The sequence below is a fragment of the Alternaria incomplexa genome, assembly GCF_024043165.1.
Source record: "Alternaria incomplexa strain BMP 0042 chromosome Unknown scaffold_40, whole genome shotgun sequence".
NCBI lineage: Eukaryota > Fungi > Ascomycota > Dothideomycetes > Pleosporales > Pleosporaceae > Alternaria > Alternaria incomplexa.
In genome coordinates this window covers 1-11,428 of record NW_026249889.1, presented here as the reverse complement: position 1 = coordinate 11,428, position 11,428 = coordinate 1, and the positions used below count along the sequence as shown (strand labels likewise).

At 33.4% G+C, this 11,428-nt stretch overlaps 1 protein-coding gene across 1 annotated transcript; it reads left to right on the top strand.

The window, feature by feature from the left end:
* Positions 1–8,837: 8,837 nt before the first annotated feature.
* Positions 8,838–9,679, top strand: J4E90_011069 (uncharacterized protein; the record flags this gene model as incomplete). Its single annotated transcript, XM_051440573.1, has 2 exons — positions 8,838–9,182; positions 9,237–9,679. Coding segments are annotated over 2 exons (788 nt in total), but the record flags the coding sequence as incomplete, so codon positions are not given.
* Between the last annotated feature and the right edge of the window lie 1,749 nt (positions 9,680–11,428).

Sequence of the window (11,428 nt, the reverse complement as noted above, 5' to 3'; positions counted from 1 at the left end):
GGCTACTACGTAGTGTAAATTATATAAAAGAAAGTAGATTAGAGCAGAAGAGTCTATAGTAGTAGAGAATAGCTAGCGCAGAATAGCTTTATAGAAGTTTAGAGCGTATAATAATAGAAGAAGAGTAAAGAGGCTAGCACGCGTTAAAGAGAGTAAACTATTCTAAAGACGCTGTAGACGCTATAATAATATAGAGTATAACGCGCGAATATATAATTATAAAGTAGAAGTAGCCTCTTAATTCTATTTTAGTGTTTTTTATACTATATTATACTAAAGTAGGTTATAATAGGCTATAACAGAGAGGGTTTTAGTAGAGTTTTAGTATAGGTAGACTACGAAGTATACTAGACCGCGAAGTATGTACCTACGTTACTACTAAAGCTAGTAAAATACTTCTTTATCTATAGAAATAGATTTAATATAGCTTTTAATAAAGGCTTATTAACTCTATTATATATTTCTAATATTATAGTAGAGTAGAAAGTGTAAGAGGCTACGCTATATTAAGTAGATAGTTTTAGTTATATAACGTATAACTTAGCGCTAACTAAAGTAGTAAAGTATAAGGCCTATAAGAGGCAAGTTGTACGCGTAAGAAGAACTTTTCTTCTCTTATCTTTCTTCTTCTATATATAGAAGCAAATACATACTTATTAGTAGGCCTCTTTCTACCTATAATATTAGAAGAAAGATTAACTTTACCTTACTCTTTCTTCTTGCACGTAGCGAGTTAGAATTAAGAGTAGCTACTTATTAAGTATTATAGGTTAGTAAGACTCTACTTATATAATAGAAGTATAGGTAGATAATAATATAATAAACTAAAAAGAGCTAAGAGAAAGTAGAATAGACTTTCTTCTAGAAAGAAACTATGCGCTTAAAGTAGAGGAGCTTTAAGATTACGTATAATAACTATAGAGTAACCTAAACTAAGTAACCTAGAAATAATAGTTATATGCTATACTAAGCTAGTAACTCTAGGCTCTAACTTAAATTATTAAGAATTAGAGGAGGATACTAAGTGTGCTAAGTCTAGGTAGAACTACTCTACCTACTACGTTAATATTAGGCTAAATTTAAGAGCCTGTATAATATAAAAAGCTACGTCTACTAGATATAGAAGTTTTTAAGAAGAGTAGTTATAAGAACTATACTTAGTAGAAGATACGCGTATAAGTAAAGCTCTTTATAGACTAATAAGCTTACCTAAGTAAGAGTAATTAAGTTTACTATATAATTACTTATACGAAAGAATAGGCCTTTATAGCTCTAAGAACGTACGTTACTATATTAATAAAGAGAAGATCTAGCTTCTTTCTCTAGAATTTATAGCAATAGCTAGATAGGTTCTTTATTAACTCTATAATTAAGAAGAAAGTAATATAGTTTCTTTATATAACAAAGTAAGGCAAAGAGAATCTTATTCTCTACGTATAATTCTTTAATCTTAAGTTTCTAAAGGCTAGTCTAGATAGCGCAAGCAATACGTAGAAGATTAATTACTTTAAGAACTTATTAAATAAGAGACTACTACGTTACTAAGTAGGTTATTAACCTTCTACTAGAGAGACGTATAAGTAGTTTATTTAAAAAATGCGTATTACTTAAAAGAATCTAAAAGCTATAAATTAGTTCTTTTCTAATTACACACTCTATATAACCTTACCTCTACGTACCTATTACTCTAATAACGTAATAGATTAGACTTCTACTATAGCAGCGTTCTAGCCTTGTACGAAGAGAGAATTTTAGAGAATATAGGCTTAGGTTTAGAAAAGAAGACAACGAGAAGACTATTTAAGATATAGGTACTAAGGCTATAAAGTTGCTTAGTGCTAAACTAAAATTAGAAAGCAACCTACTTATATAGAAGAGAAAGAAGCTATAGTTACTATAGTTACTTCTATAAGAGTAGATACTAACTCTAAGAAGTTAGAAAAAGAAGGGCCCTAGCCTAAAGACGCAAGCTAGAGCTAAGTATAGAGAAGCCTTTTTAGGCTATATAATCTTCTTAGAAGATTCTATTATAGCTAGTAGTAACTCTCTCTATATTAATAGATATTATAATAAATAGTCTAGAACACGCTACTGCTATAGTTAATAATAGTTACTATACTTATAGAATTATAACTAAGAAGCTTATATAATTAAAGAGCTTACTACGCATAGAGATACTCTAAATCTAGATTAATAGAGTAAATAATTAGAAGAGCTCTATTAACACTATTATAGAGTTTAACTTAGACGTTAAAGAATTAAAATAACATGCTGTAGTATATATTATTTCTACAACGTATAATTATAATATAATTCTTAGAAAGTTATAGCTAGAATAAGTTAGTAGAATTATTAATTCTAGCTAGTATATATTAAGGCTACTCTAATATAGTATTACTATACGTAGTATAGAGTTACAGAAGAGAAAGACAGACTTTTCTCTAATCTCTACTATAGCCTTTTAACTACACGTATAACAAAATTAGTAAGAAAAGAATAAAGTATAGATATTTATAGTAAGCCTTCGCGATATTAAGAAAGCTCTCTAAATTAAAACCCTCTTAATAGTAGAGCAAATCCGCTAGTAACTTCTAGAATATCTATAGTCGTATGTATACCTATTCTAACTAAAGAAGAGAAAGAACCTTCTACTCTTATAAGAGCCTAAGGTAGACTACTAGCTAGAGCTAGAATAAAAAAATAGTAAGGACCTAAAAATTCTGTATAGGCCTCTCTACAGCATATTAAGAGATAAACTATTAGTACTATAAAAGATACTATATAAGCTTCTAGACAAAAAGTTTATATAAGTAAGTAATTCTTTTATAGCTTTACTAGTTCTATTTATATAGAAGCTAGATAGTAGGTTATAATTTTATATTAACTATAAAGCGTTAAACGCTATTACTAAGAAGAATTAATATCTACTATCTTTTATTAAGGAAACTCTGCACTAGATTAGATAGGCTAAGTAGTACACTAAGCTTAACGTAATAGCTACTTTCTATAAGATAAGAATTACAAAGAGGTAGAAGTAGATAATAGTCTTCTAGACAAGATTTAGCTTATATAAATAGCTAGTAACTCTCTTTAGCCTTATAAACGCTCTAAGCACGTTCTAGCACTACATAAACTAGGTACTAAGAGACTTCTTAGATAAATTCGCCTTAGCGTACCTTAATAACATTATTATCTTTATAGATAGACTACTATTCTAGCACTATAGCTACGTATAGATAGTGTTAGACTAACTTAAGGCAGCCGGACTATAATTAGAGATAAAGAAGTGCAAATTTAACGTCTAGCGTACAAAGTACTTAGAATTTATTATAGAAGTAGAGAAGAGCATATCTATAGATCTAGATAAGGTATAGGCTATCTAAGACTAGAATAAGTCTACTATAGTTAAAGGCGTATAAGAATTTCTAGAATTTATAAACTTCTATAGAAAGTTTATTCTCTACTTTGCATAACTATCTAAACTACTAGTCTAACTTATACGTAAGAACGCTAAGTTTATATAGAAAATAGAGTAAGAGAGAAGCTTCTATATAATTAAGAAAGCCTTTCTATCTAATAAGATTCTTATACTTTTTAACTTAGAGCTGCTTATAATTCTAGAATATAACTCTTCTAGATACGTACTAGAAGAAACTCTTTCTTAAAGAGGCCTAGACGGCGTACTTTGTACAGTTATCTACTTATTACGTAAGTTTCTTACTTATAAATACAACTACCTAATCTATAATAAAAAGCTTCTAGCTATAATCTACTGTTTAAAAGAATAGAACGCTAAACTCTAAGGCGTATAAGAATTTAAGGTTATTATAGATTATAAGAACCTTAAATACTTTACTAAGAAGTAAAAGATAATAGAGCGCTACGTACGATAGTTAGTTAAGCTGTTAAAGTTTAGAAATATAAAGATTAGATATAGGCTAGAAAAGAAGAACGTATAGGCTAACGCTCTTTCTAGATAGAACTAAAATATACTATAGAATAAGAATAATAATAGAATTGTAAGCGAAGAGTTTATAATACTAACTCTAGCTTACTAATAAGATAGCGTATAAGTTACTACATTACTCTCTCTAGTTACACTAATAGTCTCGGATATACTACTCTAGCTACTAAATAAATAAAAGTTAATATAGAACTACTAGGCTATAGTAGTAGCTAAGAACAACCTTTATTAAGAAGTGCTCTAGTTTGTATAGAAGAGATAACGCTTACTATCTATAACTAGAAAGATAGCTGTGTCTCTAGAAGACTGCGTAATTAACTTAGACAACTACCTTATATAAAGAACACGAATCTAGGTATCTAAATTAGAACTACTTTGTACAGGCATAATCTAGATAGCCTATCTATTCTTATAAACAGGCTATCTAGGTTAAGAAGAGATATATAGAATTATAGTAAGAGAATAGTACTAGCTAAAGATAAGTAATAATATTAGACGCTTTATATAGAACTATAAGCTTTATAAAAAAAGTACTCTATAGAAAGATAGAAGATATAGTTACCTTTACTCTCTACTAGTTCTAAGCTATACGTAGTAGTACTTAATAGTAGACTTTATTATAGAGCTCCCTCTTTTAAAAGAAAAGTTAAACCTAATAGTAGTAAAAGACTACCTTAGCAAAGCTATAATCTTAATACCTATATAGAAGATAGAGAGCTAGAACGTAGCCTAGGCCTTTGTATAAGAAGTATACTATTACTATAGCTTTTCTTTCTCTATTACGTCTAATAGAGGCTCTTAGTTCGCAAGCGCTATATAGAGAGATATCTATAGGTTATTAGATATAAGAAGAAACCTATCTATAGTCTACTATCTATAGACTAATAGTATAACTAAGAGAGTAAATAGTAATATTAAAGTAGTTATATAAGTGTTTTGTAATAATAACTAAGATAACTAGGCTACGCTATATCTAATTCTTAAGCTAATACTTAACTTTTATATAAATACGTCTACTAGTATCTTCTTCTTCTTTCTATAACATAGTTACTATAACACGCTCTTCTTCTAATAGAGAGAATAGAAATGTATAGATAGTAGTAAGATAGCTAAAAAGCCTATATATAAGAAGGCTAAAGATATTATCTGAATAATTACTTCTACTATAGAGTAGGTAATCGCAGCTATGTTATACGCATAGCAAGAATAGAAAAGGTAGATAAATAAGTTTAGAAAACCTGCTTCTACTTATAAAGTTAAAGATTAGGTTTAGCTTAATCTATAAAACGTACGCACTATAAGAGCTAGCAAGAAGCTAGACTAAAAGAGTAAAAAGTACTAAGTGTTACGCGTATAAGACTCTTACTAAGTAGAGTTAGCTATTCTTTAGAAAACTAAGTTATTCTATATTAATAAGATTAGATTAGCTACTACTAATTCTCTACTCTTATAATAGACTAATAATCTAAATTCTATAGTAGTTATTATACGAGATAAAGATAAATAAAAGAAATATCTTAAATAGTAGATAGAAAGTATTATAAGTAAGAGAATACGTTAAGAAACTAAGTAATATCTTATAAAATAGGTTAGATTTTAAGAAGCTATATAAAAACTAGAATAAAATCTAGCTAATACTACTACTCTATAGTTCTAGCTAACTTATATATAAGCTATATAGTTGCTTTCTAGTTCTCTTTAGAGAAGATAGAACTACTAGTAGCGAAAACTTAGTTATCTATATTAATAAACTTCTTCTTAGTAGAGAAAGCATAAATCGCCTAACTACTTATATAAGAATAAGGACTAGAAAGAGCTCTTTCTCTGCTATTAGGCGCTTCTTAACTAATAAGACTATAGCGCGCACTATACTTAGTCTAGACGTAGTTAGAATAGGCACTATTCTACTCTCTAGAAATAGAGATATAACTAGCAAAAGTAGTAAAGGCTTTAGCACTACGTATAGTATAGGCGCAGTTATTAGAGTAGCTAGCAAAGTTAAGAACACTATAGGTATAGATAATAAAAGCCTTAACGTATAAGTTACATCTAGTAAGAATTTAGTAAGTATAGATAGTGCTATAAGTAATAATAGAGGAGTACTTACTATTATCTAGACTTTAATAGGCGTTATATAGTAAGTTCTAAATAAGATAAAAGAAGAACTTAGTAATATAGTAGATAAAAGCCTATTAGATAGTTAGTAAGGTAAAAGAGAAGTTAAAAGAAACATATAGAGGCTATTATAAGCATATAACAAAGCTTATTAGTAACTTTCTTATTAAGAATATACTAGATAAAGTAGTTATTTATATTAATACTATCTTATACGTTAATAACTATAATTATAGCGTTAGAATAGTTATAAGTAAGTAGGTAATAAGTAATATTCTAGAGGTTAGTCGCAGCGTTAGCGTATAAGCTATTAGCCTAACTACTAGTAGTAAAAGTAAAGTAGTTAGAACTATTAGTAGTCTAGATACTATAAGTAGAAGTAGCTATTATTAGGTTATTATATAAGAGGTCTTAATAAGAAGCAAAGAAGTTAGTATAAGAAAGAAATAAGTTAAAAGAAAGAAGCTAGCTTTATATACCTAGAAGAGGGCGCTAAAACTCTCTCTTACTATAAAAAGTAGTTAAATAATAATAGCTAGATCTATATAAAAGGCCTTATTTACTATTAGAGCAGTTAAATAATAATTAATATATACGTATAGAAGTTAGATTTACTATAAACTCTAATATTATATTATAAACACTCTCTTATAATAACGCGTTATATATAATTCTTAGAAGAGAGGTATTATAAGAGGCTACGCTATATTAAGTAGATAGTTCTAGTTATATAACGTACAACTTAGCGCTAACTAAAGTAGTAAAGTATAAGGCCTATAAGAGGCAAGTTGTACGCGTAAAAAGAACCTTTCTTTTCTTATCTTTCTTCTTCTATATATAGAAGCAAATGCATACTTATTAGTAGGCCTCTTTCTGCTCGTAATAGAAAGATATAAAGATAGTTTTAAAGCTTAATAGCTTATTATATAGTAGCTAAGAAGTAGAGTAGATAGCTTATAGTAATATTAAGTCTAGCTACTACGTATTTATTAGATTATTAATATAATCTAATAGAATATAATTAATTATTATAGTTTTTTTAGAAAAGTACTATAAAGATAATATATACTTTCTTATAAGTAAAACTAAAGTAGAACTAAGTTAGTTATTAGGTATAGCTAGGCTTTAGAACCTTTCTACTCTTAGTATCTATTATATCTAATAGTGTTATATAGATAATAGCTTTTCTTATTTATTAAAAAGTAGCTAACTCTATAGTAATAGAAAAGAAGAGTTATAGTTCTATAACACTAGTTTAGATAGTAAAATCTTTTATTTTTAAATTTAAGCTTAAATATTTAGCTATAGATACTCTAAATTTAAGTTTAGGTAGTAAAATCTAGCTATAGATAGGCTATAGTAGCTAAGCGCGCTATAGTTACGTAAGAAACTATAAAGCTTAGTACTTATATTCTTAGCTTAATATCTCTATAACGTAAATAGTAATAAATAAACTAATTATACTATTAGGTTTGCGTAATAATTCTATACAAAATAGCTTGTTTAGAAATCTTATATTACGCTAGATTCTAAGTAGTTTAGGCTAACTAGTTTGTGTTAGAACGCAGCTCTACACTACTACGCTATAATAACTAAAAGGTACGTATAATTAGTAAACTACTAATTATAGTGTAGAATAGTATATATAGTTAGCTAGCGGTCTAATAGTTTAGGCCTACTAGTTATACCTTAGCTCTAACCCGTTCTCTCGGATAGGTGCAAAGATTTTGGTATTCCGCTTACGTTAGACCTAAAGTAGGGCTTTTCGCCAGCGTACTTCCGATCAATCAAGCTAGCTTGGATCCACACCCGACTGCCGAAGATAACCCGCTGCATGAGTTTATAGAAAGCCGAAGAAATGCGACTTAATATTTCTTTCCTACGTTCTGTATACCCTCCCGCCTACGAATCACGTTCGCCATACTCTAAGCAAGCAGGCCACCATTATGTTGCCGACTAACACAGTCACGACGACCCCTTCAAGCACACTACCTCCATCCGGCAATACCTCTCAGGCAAACATTGAACTGCAACCTATACGAACAGCAGCTATCCATGAGCCTAGTCGTTTGTCAAGCGACAAATTCTCAAAGAATGCGGACCCTGCTGAATTTCTCCCACAGCCTTCAACAACAGTCTCCGTGGCGGAACGATGGAATCACCCAAGATCCAACATCTGCCGCACTGGCGCGACAATGTTCGGTTTTATGATCGCTGGTGCAAACGACGGCGCGTACGGTGTAGGATCGCCACTTGCTCGCGATGTCGAATCATGCTGATGTTCATCACAGGCTATCCTGCCATACCTGGAGGAATACTACAATCTAACATATGTGGTCGTATCCCTCGTTTTCCTCTCTCCTATGTGCGGCTACGTCGGCGCTGCGCTTCTCAACAACTGGATCCATGTCCGCTTCGGCCAGCGTGGAGCTGCTTTTTTAGCTCCCTTCTGCCATCTCTGCGCATATATTGGAATCGCGCTTCACCCGCCGTATCCGGTTCTAGTCGTAGTGTTCATTCTTGCAGGGTTTGGTAACGGCCTTGAAGATGCGGCGTGGAACGCGTGGCTGGGCAACATGGCGAACTCGAACGAAGTCCTGGGGTTTCTGCACGGGTTCTTTGGACTTGGTGCAGTGCTGAGTCCACTTGCAGCCACTAGCTTAATTACGAAAAGTGGCTGGACGTGGTACCAGTTTTACTACCTCATGGTAAGGTGGCTTTCAAGCTCTTATATACAAGTATGTTGACAGAGGCACAGATTGGCGGCGCCGTAATCGAATTAGCAACCTCATTCGCGGCCTTTTTCCCCATGACAGGCCAAAAGTACAGAGAATCGAACCCACGAACTAAAGCAGGTTCTGATAGCCGCCTGAAGGAATCGCTCAGAAGCCGAGCTACTTGGGTTGCTTCGGTGTTCTTCTTCTTGTACATTGGCGTTGAGGTGGCGCTTGGAGGATGGGTCGTCACATTCATGCGCCGAGAGCGAGCAGGAGGCGACTTCGCGTCCGGTATGGTTGCTACCGGTTTCTGGACAGGCATCACACTCGGCCGTCTCGTGCTTGGATTTGTGACTCCGAGGCTGGGAGAGAAGCTCGCAGTCCTAGTAAGTTGTGAAATGACGACCACCCAGACAAAGCTGCCCACTTACTCTTGCCAGCTCTACATCACCTTCGCCATGGTATGCCAGCTCATGTTTTGGCTGGTACCTTCTTTCCACGTCTCAGCCATCTTCGTTTCTCTCCAAGGCTTCTTCCTCGGGCCTCTGTTCCCTGCCACCATCGTAGCCGTAACTAAAGTGCTCCCTCCGTACCTGTACGTCTCCGCGATTGGATTCGCAGCTGCGTTCGGAGGCGGAGGAGGAGCTGTACTTCCCTTTGCCATTGGTTCACTAGCACAGGCAAGAGGTGTCAGTGTACTCCAACCTATCATTCTGGCCGTCCTCGCCGTTCTGCTATCCTTATGGTTCATCTTCCCCAAGCTCAACAAAAAGGCCGCTGGGGAAGCCTCTTCGGAACCCGAGACGAAATCATTGAGATTGCTGAATATCGACTTCGATCTTGTTGAGACTGGCAGACGGACAATCAACAAGAGCCGGGGGAGGTAGGTGAGGCTTTCACCAACCCTCTCACATCGTCGCGCTGATCTGGGAAGTGCACCAGCTGCGACGGGCTGGACTGGAGTTCAGCAGCGTCTGGAGGCGCGTCGCAGGCATGATCGCGCGAGACTCCATCTGCGACGATATGCATGTTGCCACTCTCTAGAGACTGTAGGCGTTGGCAGAAACCTGGTGTGCAACAGCGACGAGGCGCAGCTCGGGACAATGGTGCCGTGCTCTGCATCCGCGTCAGACGAGTAAGAGTTAATTAGCGGAGGCGATATGAAGGCCCGCAGCCAAGGGAAAGCTTCCCCTAGCACTGTTAAGCATGGGGAGCGAGTATATAGCTACGACAGCCTGGCTGTACTTAATATTACAATAGCCGCCCTGATTTATAACAGACCCTGATAGCGATATCTTTTTCTCTAAATGCCTATAGAACGAGGACGAGAGTTCCCGAAGCTTTAATATTGTCGATTTGAACTGTCCTACTCTTCCCGCTAGCATCTACGTTTCCTCTACGTCTTACTGCGCCTTTCTATATCCTTAGAACGATGCCTATTAATATAGATAACATCGAATATATCTTCTTTTCGAATTCTAAGTCGAGAGTAATACCTATTACGGATTTAGCCACTCGAAGGCCTAAAAGAAAACGACTAGGTATAAACTCTATATTCTACTACAAAGCTATTGTTACTAATTGTAACTACAGAATTAGCTACTAAGCATAGATTATCTTTCTCTTGTTCTAGATGCAACGAGATACTTAAATCCGATAGTAGAGTGTACTTTCTTTCTTTCTACGGCTGCGTAAGTGTCTATAGAAGCGAAAACGTATATATACTAACTCTATAAGCTATACTATAGTAGATATATTATTTAGTTAATTCTAGATAGACTACTCTATGTTAAGAGCGCTCTTAGCTATACTACTATTAATCTAGTCCGCGCTTCTACTAACTATAGAAGAAAACTACCTATATTCTTAATAAACCTTTTAGTATATAGAAGACAAGAATACCTATAGATTTCTAGCGCTATAGAGTGTTATAGTACTATATATTCTATCTATATCTTAGAAGACTTATTAAGTAATAAACGTGTATATCTATCTTATAGTAAGTAATCGTAACTTCTATATTAGACCTAAGTTAACTATATAGGCTATCTATTCTATAAGTCTTATATTATAAAGTAGTTTAATAAGAAAGAGAAGAGAGTATACTCGACTTATAGATTAGATATTTCTAAGAAGAATATATACTTTAAAAAAGATAGCACGTATATACTTAGCTAGCTACGTAGCTTTTTATAAGAATATTTAACTTAGATATAGAAGATATTAGAAGAATATAATAAGTAATTAAAAGAGCTTCTAACGTAGGTGCATGCTTTATAGTCTAGCATACTTTGCGGTCTACCTATGCTAAGACTCTACTAAAACTCTCTCTATTATAGCTTATTATAACCTACTTTAGTATAATATAGTATAAAAGATACTAAAATAGAATTAAGAGGCTATCTCTACTTTATAATTATATATTTGCGCGTTATGCTTAGTATTATTACAGCGTCTACAGCGTCTTTAGAATAGTTTACTCTCTTTAACACGTGCTAGCCTCTTTACTCTTCTTTTATTATTACGCGCTCTAAACTTCTATAAAGCTATTCTGCGCTAGCTATTCTCTACTACTATAGACTCTTTTACTCTAATCTACTTTCTTTTATATAATTTGCGCTGCGTAGCAGCT